Source organism: Colius striatus, chromosome 7, assembly GCF_028858725.1.
Source record: "Colius striatus isolate bColStr4 chromosome 7, bColStr4.1.hap1, whole genome shotgun sequence".
Taxonomy (NCBI): domain Eukaryota; kingdom Metazoa; phylum Chordata; class Aves; order Coliiformes; family Coliidae; genus Colius; species Colius striatus.
In genome coordinates this window covers 41802983-41818634 of record NC_084765.1, presented here as the reverse complement: position 1 = coordinate 41818634, position 15652 = coordinate 41802983, and the positions used below count along the sequence as shown (strand labels likewise).

Sequence of the window (15652 nt, the reverse complement as noted above, 5' to 3'; positions counted from 1 at the left end):
CCAGGCCCATCCCTCAGCAGTGCCCAAAGCCCAAGGAGGTGCAGCAGAGGTACCAGGCTGTGACAAACTGATTTGCTGGCTGTGTCTATGGAGCAGTCTGACGGGGCAGGAGCAGCCAGGGAGGGAGCTCAGGGAGAGGAGCACAGGCTGGCACAGGGGAGATGCATCAGTCTGGGAGCACCAAGGAGCCTTGTGCTGGGTCAGGAGCATGTCAAATACTATTGACTGGGCACACTCTGCAAGCAGTTCTGAAAAAGCACAGCACACAAGGTGCTTTCCCATCTGGCAGCAGCAAGGTGCTTCCCTCAGCCTGGGAGCTGAGGCTGGGGAGTGTGGCAGAGGAGGAGGAGGAAGAGGATGGTTACAGTGGGGACAGAGTCCATTGGAGGGCTACCAAGATGCTTTGGGCACTGGAATATCTCTCTGACAAGGAAAGGCTGTGAGCCCTGGGGTTGTTCAGCAAAGAGAGGCTGAGAGGGGAATCTTACTGGGTGGCAAGAGGATGGGGCCAGTCTTTGCTCTGTGGTGCCCAGTGCCAGGGGTGATGGGCACAGGCTGCAACACAGGGAGTTCCACTTAAACACAAAGAGAAACTCCTTTGGTGTTGAGGTGAGGGAGCCCTGGCCCAGACCTGCTCAGGTAGGGTCTGTCCCCTCCTGTTTCTGCAAGGGCAGTGCCTGCAGGAGGCTGTCCATCTGCCACTGATGCACACAAGCACCCCTGACAGGCTCATCAGCGTTTTCTTCTCTCTATAACCAACTCTCTCCTTGCAAAATGAAACATAAACACGACTGGAACTTCCCCAGCTGCTGAGTTGGGCCAGGAATGGATGCTCCTAATTACACATCCATCCCCACAGTGCCTCTGCAAACCTCTCCTGTGGCCAGGCAGGGCCCATCTTCCACAGCCACGTCACTGGAACAACCCAGAGGGGACCCAACACCAGAGTCAGAGAAACATTTGGGCTGTTAAAGCCCTGGAAGCTGCTGCAGCCCCAACCCAGCACTGACCCCTCAGCACCTCAACTTTGGGATCCCTCCAGGGCTGGGCACTCCCCCAGCCCCCTGGGCAGCCTGGCACAGGGCTGACACCCCTCTCAGGGAAACAGTTCTGCCTCAGCTCCAACCTCAACCTCCCCTGGGGCAACTCCAGCCTCTTTCCTCTTGTCCTGTCATTCATTCCTGGGGAGCAGAGTCTGACCCCCAGCTCCCTGCAGCCTCCTGTGAGGGAGCTGCAGAGAGTGCTGCTGTCTGCCCTCAGCCTCCCCTTCTCCAGGCTCAGCACCCCCATTCCCTCAGCCCCTCCCCAGCCCCTTGTGCTCCAGCCCCTTCCCCAGCTCTGTGCTCAGCTCTGACCACGCTCCAGCCCCTCAGTGTCCTTGTTGTAGTGGAGGGTCCAAAACTGAACACAGTACTTGAGCTGCAGCCCCACAAGCAGTGGCTGAGCCCTGCATGCTGCTGCAGTTCCCCAGCCAGCCCAGGGAGCAAAAGCACTGGCACTGTCCTGAAAATAGCAGATGATGGGCGTGTTGCAAACCATGTCCCAGGACCTGGCAGAGTGCTGTGGTCAGCACTAATGATACTTTCCTGTTTTTCCTGGTACAATTTTTTCCCTTTTGCTTAGGGATACTGTAAGAAAGAAGTGTTTACAGGCAAGGTCCAGCAGGGATTGTTTGCCCAGTCACAGTTCCACTGTGGTGTCTGGAGTCACTGCTTGATCCTCTCTGGAGGCTGCACGTGTCCATCAGGGCTCTTGTCACCTCTGGCTTTCTCTTGGAGTTTCCAAGGCAAGCACTGATCTGTGGTTCCAGTTCTTGCTTTCCACAGTCACTCATTGCTACCAGCTAAGAGTGTTTGGAGAGGCTCCCCCAGCCATGCATCTCTGTGCCATGGTTGGATCAGCAGCCCCAACGTCACGGCTCCATCCAGCTGCCCTTCAGTGCTCCTCAACCCTGCAGATGGGGCTGCAAAGTCCTGTTGATGGGTGAGCAACATGGGATGGGAAGGAGCCAGGCTCCCTCTACAGAGACCTTCACAAATGAGGCTATAGAGGTTTTGCAGCACACCTGTAGTGTGGTGGCACAGGGCAAGGCTTGTCCATCCCCCTCCAGCCTCTCCTGGCCTCACTGTGACAGAGCTGCTGGGGTCTGGATGCAAACACCACACTGCAATGAAGATGCCCTAAAAAAGCCACCAAGGAGACAATTTTCCTCTATGCACCAAGGGCTTGGTGAGCCTCCTCCCTTTCCTCCCACACCTCCTGCTGCACCTCAGAGAAGCCCAACTGTGTGTCCCAGCAAGCAAAGGTGAGTTAGGGAACGCTGCTCCTGCCACGGTGGTTTGCAAAGCCCTGAGTAAACCTGCAGGGTAGGGGAAGTTTTTAGGCTCTTGAGGTGGGGAAGGTGAGATGGGGAAGGGAGCCCAGAGGCTGTGGGGCAGCTGCTGTTCCTGCCTGATGTGTGGTGTAGCCCAGATCCCCATTTCTGCACGTGCCTCCTGTTGGGTCCTTTGTGGGGGGAAAGCACCCAGGGCAGTTTTGCTTTCTTGCTGGACAGTGGCAAACGTTTCCCTTCCTTTTCTTGGTTGGTAACAAGCTGAAAGAGCATCTCAGTGGAGTGCAGCCTGGGTTTGTCTGCAAGGGGATGTCCTGCCACCAGCCCCTCTCTCCTCAAGCCCTACAGCAAGTGCCACCAGGCCACGGTGACTTTTCTACTCAGACCAAACCCATTGTCTTTACAAAACAAAATGAAAGAGCCCAACCTTGCAGGTGACACAAACCAAGCCCCAAGGCTCTGACAGCCCCTCTGCTGTAGGGCAAGGAAGATCAGCCCCAGGGCTGTCAGATGCCACGCCAGGAAAGTGCCCAAAGAGCCCAGCCACGCTAACAGCAGAGCCTAGGAGATTCTTCTAGGGACACACACACACAAAGAGGGTCATAGTGTGCTAAAAACACAAGCCCTGAACACAGGAGCTGGGGGGGACTGCTGCAAGAGGCTGCAGGCTGCAGCCAGCCCAGGAGCAGACGTTACCCCCACGCCAGAGGAATGCTGTGCAGTTATGTACCCTCTCACCAAAATAAGCCAAGCTCTGGGGCACCAGCCAAAACCACAGGAGAATTACAGCCAAGAAAGCCTCTCACAGTAGTAGGGAAATAGCAAACCCTTTAACTGTTTTTCCAGATCAGCACAATTATAGCTTTAAATCCACCCAGCAGATTCCTCTCCCTTCTCCCTCCTCCTTTTCCCTTTGGCCCCGCTCGGACTGGAAACGTCATGTCTGTGCCTGGAGCAAGGCACAGGGATGGGGGGCTCAGGGCTGCACCCCCTCCAGGCACCCAGGGAAGGGGGAGTTTAGCCTTGGGCTGCTTGCAAGGATGAGCTCTTGCTGAGGGTGCTGGGGAACTGTGCACAGGGGTGGCTTTCAAGGGGGCCAAACCCTGCGCTGGGGCTTCACAGCACCCGTTTGCTGCAGGGAGGGGTTGGGAAGCATGAGACACGAGCTCAGGGTGGAGAGAGAAGGGAGAGAGCACCCAGCACCCCAGATGTTGGAGCTGTGGCCATTGAAGCCCAGCTGGCTGCCAGTGTGGCCAGGGGCCCGCTCCCCAGCCGTGCCACCTTGCCAGCAGCAGCAGCAAAGCTCTGGCCTCAGCCAGCTCAGGAAGGCTCTATTTATTATTCTTAGGGCTTCTGAAGGCTGATGAATGTTTATTCCCAGTGTTTTCCTTCCACAGCCAGCTCTTCTCAAGCTTCCTTTTTTTGCATAGCTGGAAACTTTCAATCCTCAGGCACGAGCTGGCACAGGACATCGCTCCAGTGTCTGCTGCACTGAGCATCCTGGCTGCTGCCCTCAGCCCTGGGACACACAACACTCCCTCCCCACGGCCCCTTTCCCTCTCCTGCCTCTCTCCTGGTGTGTCTGGAGGCAATGGGAAGCTCAGGGTGGTGTGTGAGAGGAGCCAAGGGGTCCTTTTGTCCTCCTTTAGCAGCGACACAGCTCCTGCTCATGGGATGACGAGGAGCAGTCAAGAAAAGCAATTGAGAGAGGGGATGTGAAAGGAGGGAGCTCTTTTCTTCCCTTTTCCTCCCTCATCTTGGAGGACTGAGAATTTTTCCCCACACACTCAATGTGATCACAGTTTGTTTGCCACAAACATCCATGAGCAGCACACGTGGGGAGGGGAGCCTCCACATTTAAGGGACATGTGGCCCATGTGCATTTGTGGAAACTTTTGCATGTTTGAACACACTTGATTTTACCCAAATAAATCCACCCACAGCAAGAAACCTGCCTGAACTCTGGTGATTCACACCTTAAGTACCCCCAAAAGGTGAGTTGGGGCAGAGGAGCAGCTCTAAGCCAACTCACCACTTCAGGTCAACACCACAAATACCTCTGCCCTTTCAGTAACTACTCCTTCTACTAAAACTCCTTGCCAGGCAACTTTGCCACAAGCACAGCAGTGTAGGGAGCTCCCATTTCCCCCAGGTTCCCCCCAAGATGCTCAGCCCCTGTAACACTGGGCACTGCTGGCTCTGGCTGCCCCAGGAACAGCCCAGGGCAGGGCAGTCCTGGCCTGCCTGCCCCTAGGCAAAGCTGTTTGACACATTGGGGTGGGTTTTGGTAGCCTGCTGTCATTTTTTTCCCCCTCCCAGATTTGGACAAGGCACTTGGGTTTCACCTTGGGCTTCATGAAAAGGGAGATCTGAAAGTCACTCACTGCTCTGGAAGATGGTGAGTGGAGAAAACCCACCCCATGGAGCGAGGAGCTTTTGGAGCTCTGCTTAGCCAAGTGGGGTTTTTCCCCCCCTCACACAGCTGAATCACCTGAATTCTTTCCTCATGGATTTTCCACTATCAAGGCTGCAGTTGCAGCTCCCAAGTGCAAATGATCTGGCTCCTTCTTCCAAAGGGTAGGAAAAGCAAAGCAGTCACAACTAAAGCCATACCCAGGGAGCACTGCACAGGAGTCTGGGTACACTCCAACATGCCTTAACACACAAACACATATTTACCTAGAAAAGCTGCTTTGAAAGCCCTCTAAAGCCAGCACACAGGCCAAAAGCAGCATTAGAAGACTCAGACTGAGGGATAGGTGCCAAAGTCCTCGGATTCCACATTTGGTGTCTGGCAGCTGAGCATCTGCACGTTGTCAGAGCCATCACTCCCATCCAGCCCCTGCTTCTGAGATAACCATTCAGCTTCCCTGAGCTCTTCTGCACTTCAGTGGGCTCTGATGAACTCCTCTGGGATGGCATCACAGTACACTCATCTGGCTTCTGCTTCAGCAGAACACTGGGGTTTCATCTCTGCCATCTCCATTTCTTCCACCTCCTGCCAGCTCTTGGGGCTGGCTGAGGCTCAGCACCATCATTATCCTGCTCTCTCTCTCCATCCTTGGTTTGTGCTACAGATGTTTTGTTTGCTCAGTCATTTCTCCTTTAACCAGAGTGACTCACAGTGGCTTTTCAACTGCCTACACATATTTAATAGACATTTGGTGCTGCATAATTGCACATTCAAATAGAGGCTGTGCTTGTGTAGATACACTCACTCATCCTGGGCAGACAACAGCCAGGGGTTTTCTTCATGCAGAGGAACCAATGGAGTAGAAAACTCTAGCTCTGTCCTTCCTCATGTTGGAGAGGTGAGGCAGAACTGTTTCCCTGAGAGGGGTGTCAGCCCCTGTGCCAGGCTGCCCAGGGAGCTGGGGCAGTGCCCAGCCCTGGAGCTGAGGTGCTGAGGGCCAGGGGTTAGTGCTGGGCTGGGACTCCAGCAGCTTCAAGGGCTTTAACAACCATAACAACTCTATAATGTTATGTGAGATGGGTCAAAAGGAGTTAAGAGCTCATCTTTGGTCCAGTGTCCTACTGGGGAAAGGAGGAAATTCCTCCCTGAGGAAGCCAGCCCTGCCCTGCCCTCCCCATCAGTGATGGTGGCAGCTCAGAGGCAAAACAAACCCAAACACCAAATGGCACAGGAACCACAGACAGAAAACACTTCCCAGCAGATGTCTGTGCACATGAGCAGCTCTCACACTGAGGCATCAGATCAGTCATCCTGGAGGGCATGGGCTCCAGCCTATAGACAGGCCTGGACAGGTGAGGGATGGAGACACCAGGCTGGGATCTCCTTAGAAACAAAGCCCATGGTGCTCCAGCATCACGTGGAGAGAGAAGAGGATGGAGGACTTGGCACCAAACAGAGCAACCTCAGCCACCACCACTCAGGTCTCGAGCAGGGGATGTTGCAGAGAGTTGCTTTATGTACTGGAACTACTTGACAATGATGTTTATGTCATGCTCCAGGGGCTTTGGCCACAAGCACTGTCAGGCTGCCTAAACTTCATCATCTCCTTCCTCCAAAAGCATTTCCTTGAGTAAATATCCACATTCAAGTGAAGAAAGGGTGGAAGCTGTGTCCTATGTGAGATGTTTCTGGCTTAAGTGTAGACTGTCCAGCTGGACAACAGTCCAAGAGCACAGGTTCGTGGGCCAAGGGGATGAAAAGCTTCCTGAGAGATCACCCAGTCCCTGACACACAAGCCCAGGCAGGGTCAGCTCTTGGAGAAGGTTCCCTGACTGCTCAAGGACCCATTGAGATGGCTCCCTGCAAGGATGCTCTGATACCTGGCATGCTGGGGAGGCAGCCTGGGCTTGAGCTGAAGCAGTGGAAAGTTCACCACTGCCATGTAGAAGGGAGTTTCTGAACCTTGGAGGGGTCACTGGGTGCTAGAATATCTCCACAGGACCATCTCTGCAGTGGGGCAAAGGCAACTTCACTGGCTACATCCCCCTCCTTTCCCAACCCTTCCCAGAGGAAAGCTGAACATTATCCCACCATTCAAAGCTTTGTGGCTATTAACTCTGGTCTCTGCTGAGTGACAGAAGGAAACAGCAGCCCCAGGGACTGGAAACACCAGCCTAGACTTAATTGCAAATGGCTCCCTGGGATGCAACAGCAGCACAGGAGCCTGGAGAGTCCTCACAAGCCCAATGCAGCACAGGGGCATCAGCAGCACTCCATGAGCTGGGTGCACAGGAGCCTGGACAGCCCTCAGGAGCCCAGTGCAGCACAGGGGCATCAGCAGCACTCCATGAGCTGGGTGCACAGGAGCCTGGACAGCCCTCAGGAGCCCAGTGCAGCACAAGGGCATCAGCAGCACTCCATGAGCTGGGTGCACAGGAGCCTGGACAGCCCTCAGGAGCCCAGTGCAGCACAAGGGCATCAGCAGCACTCCATGAGCTGGGTGCACAGGAGCCTGGACAGCCCTCAGGAGCCCAGTGCAGCACAAGGGCATCAGCAGCACTCCATGAGCTGGGTGCACAGTTCCCTTTGGGAAAGGCATCCAATCCTTGTGGGAAACCAGGGCTTTGGATGTTGCAGCAAGCCCAAACAGACTTTCCATCAGCCAGAGTGGGGGAAGGGGGGGTTCAGACTGTGCTGATGGCAGCTGGGGAGAGCAAGGTCAAAGCCAAACCTCCCTGCTCCTCCTTACAGACAGATATCAGTTCAGCTCGAGGACACAAGACAGGAGCCAGCACCAGCAAAGGTCATGCAAAGGCAACACAGGTTTGGCTTTTGAGTTTCAGGCATCTCCATCTGCATGCATGGCAGGTTTGTGTGCTGCCTTAAGCCTGGCTGCCATCCACCCACAGGGCAGAGCCTGCAGCTCCACGGTAATGGAGTTGCCAGGAACTTCACAGGCTTCTGAGCTGCCCTCAGCAGTGCAGCATCCAGATGTGCTCCTGGAGAGCACCAAGGGGCTCTGCTAACATCTGTGCAGGATTCTGCCACTGGGGATCAGCCCTGGCCAGGAGCAAAACCTGCCATGAAACCCAAAACCTAAGCAAAGCCCATCCAAACCTCGTCTCGCACTCCTGACGGGTCTGAGCACTTCTGCAGACCCTGGCTCTTCAGTGGAAACTAGATAAAATGGGATGGCCTCAACCCAAAACCCAGATGGGGCTTCCAACAAGCTTCAGAGGCTGAAGGGCCCTGGGGAGCCATGAACCTGCCTGGAGCAAAGCCCCACACACAGCACCTGCCCCTGAGAGGAGCCAGAGCACAGCACCTTCCACACACACACACCTACCAGACACAAACTGTATCCTTAACCCCCACCTAAAACTCCTCTTTTTGAAAGGAAGAGGGCTCCCATCCTCTGTTTGCCATCCCCTCCTCTTCAGAGCCCAGCACAGAGCTCACTTACCATTTCTTGCCCCCGATGTCGTGCTGCTGCACCGTGTAGCCAAAATAGGCTTCCCTGGAGCCAGCTATGATCTTGGGTCTCCTGGTGTCGATGTTGAAGGTATCACTGAGCCCTGGGAAGGGAATAGAAGGATGCTGTCAGCCAAAGGACTGAGGTAGGGGGAAGAAAACACCTTTTTACTGGGGTCAGAGGCTAAACAGGTCACCCCAAGAGGCTGTGTGGGCTCCAGCATTGAGATATTGAAGCCAGAAGTGGACACAGCCCTGGACAACCTGCTCTAGGTTGGACTAGGTGACCTCCATAAGTGCCTCCAACCTTAACTATCCTGGGAATGCTGCTTCCCCAAATGGCATCATATGGCCCAGGAGGGTCCTGCATAAAACAGGGGTGGTTTTACCCCATCACAGCAACTCTGTGGCACAGCATTTCCACAGCCAGCTGCAACAGGGGGCAAGACCCAGAGCACATCAGCCCCACCTTACCTGCAGCCAGACAGGCAGGCAACACTCCTCCCTGCAGCACCCAACCCTCAGCAAGCACTCAGCCTCAGTGCTGTGGCTTTAAAGCAGGTTCATTAAGGGTTTAGAGGCCACAGCTGCACAAGCTCTGGAGGGCAACTCCCTTCCCCAGCCCACCTGCAAAGGGGCTTCACCTGGGCAGGCACCAAAGGGGCTGCTGAGCTGGTGCCCAGCACAGCAACCACAGCAGAGGTTTGTTTCTGGTTTATGATGAAGGAAAAAGTATTTTTTTCCTCCAGGCTGCTGTGAAAATGAATCAGCTGAAGCCAGGACTGGGAGGACAGGTATGGGGGTGAGAGAGGAGAGCATCCTCCTCCCTTCTAACATCTCAACAAGCCCCTTGACATGAGCAATGCTGCTCCTCCACGTTTGGCTCCTCCAGCTGTGGAGCAGTAGCTGCTCATGATGGAGATGGCATCACCATGTCCCACACAGCCCTGCAGGGACCACAACCTGGGGGTACTTACCTGTGTGGCCACCCCAGCTGTGCCCATCACCCAGCCCAGCTGTCCCTCAAGGGCTTTGCAGTGCCAAAGCAGCAAAGCTGGGATTCACACCTCCTGTCCAAGCAGAAGCTGGTGTCACTGGGAGGTTTGCAGCTCTGGATGGGGATGGCCCCAAGGGTGGATGCTCAGGCCTGAGCAAGGTGGTTTTCAGGCTTAGTTCTGTCCCCAAGGCTGCTCTGGAGGATGCCCCTTCCCACAGGATAAGGGGAGCAGGACCCATGGCCACCAGCTGCAGGGAGCCTGGTGCTCACAGCCCACACAGAGCAACCTTCAGGAGCAATTAATTTGCCAAGAGCAAATCTTGGCACCTCCTCCTCCTGCCAGGAACCAGGCTCAGCAGCAAGTTGTGCATATGGAGCAGTGGATCCCGAGTCTGCCCAGAACTGGGGCATTTCAGAGCTGCTGGAGGTTCTCCTCCTCCCTCTCTACTCTGCCCTAACTCTCCCTGCAAAATGCTGCAGCCACCACGTCCTGGGAGCTATATCCTCTGATCCATGTGCCACAACCAGCCAGTATCAGCCCACAATATTCCAGTCTTTACCCAGAGACACACACACTTTGGCTCAGGGCAGCCTCACAGTCAAACCCATCAAATGCTGCATGGCCACTCTGGGGAGGTGGTTTGAATTCATGGTCTTCTTTTCCCCACATGTTTTTTAAGCACAGAGGGCCATGGCCAAAGAGCTACTGCATGGGGGACAATGCTGCAGGGAAAGATATGTGACAGCCAGGGTATCCCAGCTCTGCAGGCAGAAAGGAGCTGTGGTTGCAAATAAAAGCTCCTGGTGTCCACCAAAGCAGCACAAGGATCACGTTGGGTATTTATAGGGGTATAAAGGGCTTGTGAACAGGAGATGCTGGGAATGCCACTTCCCAGGCAGAAAACCTCAGGTTGGAAAGATGTTTTTCTAGGTAGGAATGTAAGGGATCATCCTGTTGTTTTTGCAGCCACAGGAGGAAATGTGCAACGTTGGCCCTGTGAGCAGAGACCTGTGGAGCCTGCCAAGGAGAGCTGAGCTGAGCTAAGGAGCCTGCAGACCCTACACACACAAACTCTAGAGAGCAGGGTGAAGAAAAATGAGACTAGGCAAGGAGAGCCAGCACATTTTGTGGTAGATTGACCTTATTTAACTCTGAGTTAACTGTTACCCAAGGGAGAAGGGGAGGCCAAGGACAGGCATTGGGAGGAGGGAGGCGAAGGGGAGGTCGTGGGGAGTTGGGTGCACCCTGGGGTTCAATTGCAGAGGGATCTTCACCACTTGGGTGCTGAGCAAGTGCTGAGGAGGATGTGACAGGCTTTCTTCTCATTGCATTCAGCAGGGTTTCTCTGATTTTGCACCACAGAGCCCTGAGCAGAGGATTTGGGCACAAGTTGGGGAACCACCATCCCACAGCTCCCTGCTTTAGAAGCCCAGGATGCAGCTGTAGCCTGCTGCAAAAGGCAGCCAGGCTGCTTGTGAAAAGCAGCATCACCCCCCCAAAGAGCCAGCAAGAAGGCTTCATGACGTTTAGACTCGATGAGTAAACGTCTCTGCAGGGAGGGAGCAGAGAGAAGAGCAGCAAGGGGCTGGTGCCCCAGGGGCTGGGCAAGGACATGGGGCTGGAAAAACAAACTGCTGTGGAAGAAAGTTTGCAGGCAGTGGCTGGCAAGAGGGGAGGGAGTTCAGGAAGCTGTTAGATGTGGGTGCTTTCGAGGCAGGAAGGAAAACCAACAAATGCTCAGAGAATATTTAAAGTGGCTTCAAGTGACGGGAGCTTTTGGAGGGGTCGTCAAGGAGATCCAGCAGCCCCAAGAGCCCAGTCCCAGCTTCTTGTCAGGAGTGACATCACTGTCATAAACCAGTGCCCCAAAGCCTCATGTTTTGTTTGCAATGCAGCCAAGGCAGGAAGCCTCAAATAGCTCCTTTCTGAGCTGCAGCTTCTGTGAGTCCAAACTTTTGATTCTTGTCAGGTCAACTATTAAAAAGGAAGAGGGGGGGAAAAAAAGAGCACAAAACAAGACACAGTTGGGAAACAATACTGGGAATAAGAGCCACCTCTCCTGCCAAAAAGAACACAAAGAAGCCCTCCCTGAAAGGGAAACCTTCGAGAGGGAGATGCTGTTGGAGCCCCATCACCTCCCTCCTGCATCTTCTGGGGAGGAAATGGGACTCACTGCTGGCAAAGTCGCCCCAAAAAGGTGCTGTTGTGCAGCCCAGTGATGCTTCTACTGCTGGGAGAGCTTTGGGGCTTTAGCTCTCAGCTCCAAAGCTCTGTGAGTGAAGGAGATGATGTGAGCAAGGGCTGTGGAGCTGTTGGAAAAAATTCCCTTGGTTTTTCTCTTTGTGGAGAAACTGCTCTCAGGTTTTTGGACTGCGTGGTGCAAACTCAGCCTGTTTTGCTGCCCTCAGCACTTTCACAGCTCAGGGCTGAGTCTCTGAGCTGCTGTGGGGCAGTGACACGGTGGGGAGAAGCATCACAAAGGCTGTGGCTGAGAGCAGCTGATGGGAACACACATCCAGATCCATGTGGGCTCCTCCAACGAATTCCCCAGGCCAAAGGCAGCTTGTCCTCTGCCAGGCTGCTGTGGGCCCCCAGGGGCAGCACAGGAGGGTATATGGGGTTTGGGGACATAATAGGTTACCTGAGGAAAAGGATATGGATGGGACATAAGAAGAGCACATGCTACATCTGACTGTTGCCCTCTTGCAGGGATGAGGGAGCTGCTTGCTGGAGGAGCCCAGGAGCACGTGGTGGGGGGAGAGCTCACATCTGCCAAAAACCTGGAGTGTGCTGGGGTCAGGCAGCTTGGTCTGGCACTTGGAAACTCAGCTTGCTGTTCTTGTTCCTGCTTCCTCTCTCATTGCTCAAGGCCACACAGGAGAGGTGACCTCTGCCCTGGGGCAGCACATCCGTGGCTGTCAGCATCACTGCTGTGACCCTGGCACACTCAGCATCCCTGGGGATGCCACTGGGCTGGGCTCCTGTGACCCCATCCCCATCACCACATAGAACCACAGGATCCCTGAATGGTGGAGGTTGGAATGGACTACTAGAGCTCCTCCAGCCCAAGCCTCTGCTAAAGCAGGTTCCCCTTGATCAGGGGGCACAGGTGTCCTCCTGTCACCCACCTTTTAGGCACTTGGAAGTGTTGGTGAGGTTCCCCCCTCATCCTTCTCCAGGCTGAACAGCCCCAGGTCCCACAGCCTTTCCTCATAAGATGTTCCAGTCCCCTTCAGCATCTGACATGGGCCTTGGTGGCACTAGACGTTCCTCTGCAACCCATCTGCAATGCACATTACTTCCTCTTGAGTGGAAATATTTGGCTTAACTAGAAAACATTTCAGCTGGCTGTGTGGCATTTAGGCAAAAACCAGCAGGCCCCAAGAAGGAGCAGGGTGGGCCCTGTGTCCCTGTGTTTCCCTCCAGCTTTGATTCTTATGCCAAAAGAGATGCTGAAAGCACCAAATTCCTCTCCAGGTCGCTATCTCAAAGCCAGTGTTTGTCACCAGCTATTAGGACACAACCCAGGGTTCAGTGGCTGCTGCAGTGGTGGCTGCAGAGCCAGGGAATACTGAGGATGAACAGAGGATCAGTCATGGGCAGCTCATGTGTTGCAACATTCCTGCTTACCCACAAAATCTCTGACAAACAGCTCCAGGGTGGCAGCTCCACAAGTACCTTGTGCTTCCACAGCTCCAGCTCTCTGCCCCTCCAGAAGCTGAGGAGGGGCTGTTGGATGGCCACGTTTGCATGAGGAACACCTCCTTTGCATCACATTCCTTAGAGAGGGCTCAGCTGGCATCAGCAGCAGCAGGTCTCTGACTGTCCCTTTCCCACTGCTGGGTGGGCTGTAGGGAGGGGTTTGGCTTGTCAGAGGGGGTTGTTTATTGGACCTTCCTTAGCCAAACCTTGGCCAGAGGATGGTAGGCAGGGAGGTGGGTCTCACTCAGCCCCACTGTTGAGACTGTGCTGCCAACCTCCAATTAAGGACCTGAGCTGAAGGGTCCCTTGGGAACCCCACTTAGATGATCCCAAACGTGCCCTGTGGAGCAAGCACGCTGGTTTCAGCATGTGGTGACCCTTCAGAGAGGGAAGGGCTTGACTACCTCCTCTGGAAAACCAAAGCAAGGAAGGAAAACAGATGCAAGGTCTGGCACAAGAGAGGTTATTGCATCTCAGCACATCCTCCCTGGATCCTGCTGGAAGTCACAGCTCCCTCCCTGCCAGGGAGCAACTGGGCAATCTGTGGCCACTGCATTTATGTGATGCCTCAGCATCCCTTGGCTGGAGTCTCCTGGTTTTGACCCAAATCTGTTCCCTGCTTGTGTTGAAGCCTCAGCAAAGAGGAGCTGGGACAACCAAAGTTTGGGGACACCTTGGCTTGTCCCCAGGATTGGCTGTGCAGGGAGACACAGCCTCCACATGGCACAGCCAGCTTCAGTCCATCCTGCCAAACACATCAACCAGGAGCCCCAGAGCATCCCCAGGCTGGAGCCCACTAAGGAGTGCTGCAAGCATCAACCCTTCTCAGTGGCACCCAGCTCATGTTTGCTGCAGCAGCCTTGCCATCGCTGGCATCTCCTGGCACAGGCAGAGACCCCAACATGGGCAGAGACCATGGGCAGAGACCCCCGTGTGCAGCAACGCTCACGTGGAGGATTTCAGTTCAGCCCCATTTGCCACATCGCCCATCTCTGCTCCGCAACAACCCTCCCGCAGGTCCGTTAAGGGGCTGTGGCCCCCCGGGGCTGAGCCGGACCCCACGCAGGCAGCCCCGCACCGCCCCGCACAGCACCGCACCGCCCCGCACAGCCCCGCACCGCACCGCACCGCACAGCACCGCACCGCCCCGCACAGCCCCGCACCGCACCGCCCCGCACCGCACAGCACCGCCCCGCACCGCACCGCACCGCACCGCCCCGCACCGCACAGCACCGCACCGCCCCGCACCGCACCGCACCACACCGCGCCACGCCACGCTCGCTGCCGCCATCCGACACACACACACATGGTCCCTATTAAGCAAAGAGAGGCAGGCTCGGCTGCAGTTTGCTTTAAAGGATCGAGCAGCAGCGCGATTAGAAAGGGGGGAAATACCACAAAGAAGTAGGGACACCCCCCCCCCCAACCCAACGAACCCCCCAGAGCCCGGCGTGCCTCTCCATCGGGATGCTGGGGGAAGTTTGCGGGTGGCAGGGGAGGCGTGAGGCGCTGCCAGGGCTCCTGGCTTCAGTATAAAGATCTTTCTGCCCCGTTGCAGCGCGGAGCGGTCCCAGCGCGGCGGCTCCCTGCGTGCGGGACGGTGCCAGACGGAACGGCAGCAAAACTGACCGCTGCAGGGGACTTTCTCTTTGGGTTTTTGTTAGAAGAGACCCCGAGGCTGCTGGCGAGAAGCATAAAGCATCCCCCAGCCCCGCTCCCGTCCCGCCCCAGCCCCCGGCGGGGCTCGTCCCGCACGCACCGACCCGCACGCGGGAAGCTGCGCACCCGCCTCCCCAAAGCTCAAACCCTTGCCCAAAGCCTCTCTTTAACTTATTTAACCCCGAGCAATTTTGGTTTGGACAGTCCCCGCCGTGCAGCGAGCTGCGGGGCTCACAGAAGTTAACTCGAGGGGGAAGGGGCCGGGTTTATTTTGGGGTGAGGGGCATTATTTACCCCCCGCCCCACGCACACACCGCCTGACGCTTCGGGATAAGAGTGCTTCGGGCTAATCCTGCTCCAACTGCAGCCCGGCCGGGGAGGGGACCGGGAGGACATCGCGCTGCCAGCCCGCAGAGCCCATCAAAGATCTCCATCGCTTTCATCTCCCCTTCGCCAGCCTCGCTGCCTCCCTCCAGCTCCCGGCAAGACTTTCCCGACAGCCTTTCCTTAACCAGCAGCAAAAGATCCCCCATTCGCGGTTGTTTTCCACTTGCCTGGGGAAGTGGGGTGGGCGAAGGAGGGGCATTGGGTGCTTACCGGGCAGGAGGCAGAGGGAGCAGGCGAGGAGCATCCCGCTGGGCAGGTCCATGGGAACGCCGGCTGCCCCGCTCCCCGGCCCCGAGCATCGGCGGCACGCAGCCAGCCACAGCGGTAGCCTCTCTCGCAGAGCCCTTTCCTTCTCCCCAGCCTTTCCCGGCTCCCTGACAGAAGGAGAGCATTGGGGAGGGAGTGGGAGGGACGAGTGCGACTTGTAGGAGGTGCAGCAGGAGAGGACGGCAGAGGGGACAGCCTTCCCTGCACCCTTTAGGGATCGGCTTCCCAGCAGAGCTGTGAGTAGCTGGGAACTTGAGCCCCGAGGCAGCACCCTGAGCTTCTCCCTGCAGCAGCTCACTGGGGTGTGCCAGGGACCCCCCACCCCGACGGGGCTTGGTGATGGGGAGCCGAGATGGGTGATGGGGTCACTGAGAGTTGGGGGGTGTCACAGTGGCATCGCCTCCATCCAAGTGCCATCTTTAC

The 15652-nt window shown here is 56.0% G+C and overlaps 1 protein-coding gene across 5 annotated transcripts in view; it reads right to left on the bottom strand.

Moving 5' to 3' along the window:
• The window catches only part of ITGA11 (integrin subunit alpha 11), a 54020-nt gene extending 38690 nt beyond the window's left edge, over positions 1-15330 (bottom strand). For all 5 annotated transcript variants that reach the window (XR_009819066.1, XM_061999860.1, XM_061999863.1 and 2 more), the window contains exons 1-2: positions 15173-15330; positions 8209-8320 (exon numbers count right to left, since the gene is read on the bottom strand). Coding sequence is in view for 4 of the 5 variants with exons in the window: in XM_061999860.1 (XP_061855844.1) it covers positions 8209-8320; positions 15173-15224 (164 nt within the window). In the remaining variant the exon portion in view is untranslated. The remainder of the gene's footprint in view (positions 1-8208; positions 8321-15172) is intronic.
• Between the last annotated feature and the right edge of the window lie 322 nt (positions 15331-15652).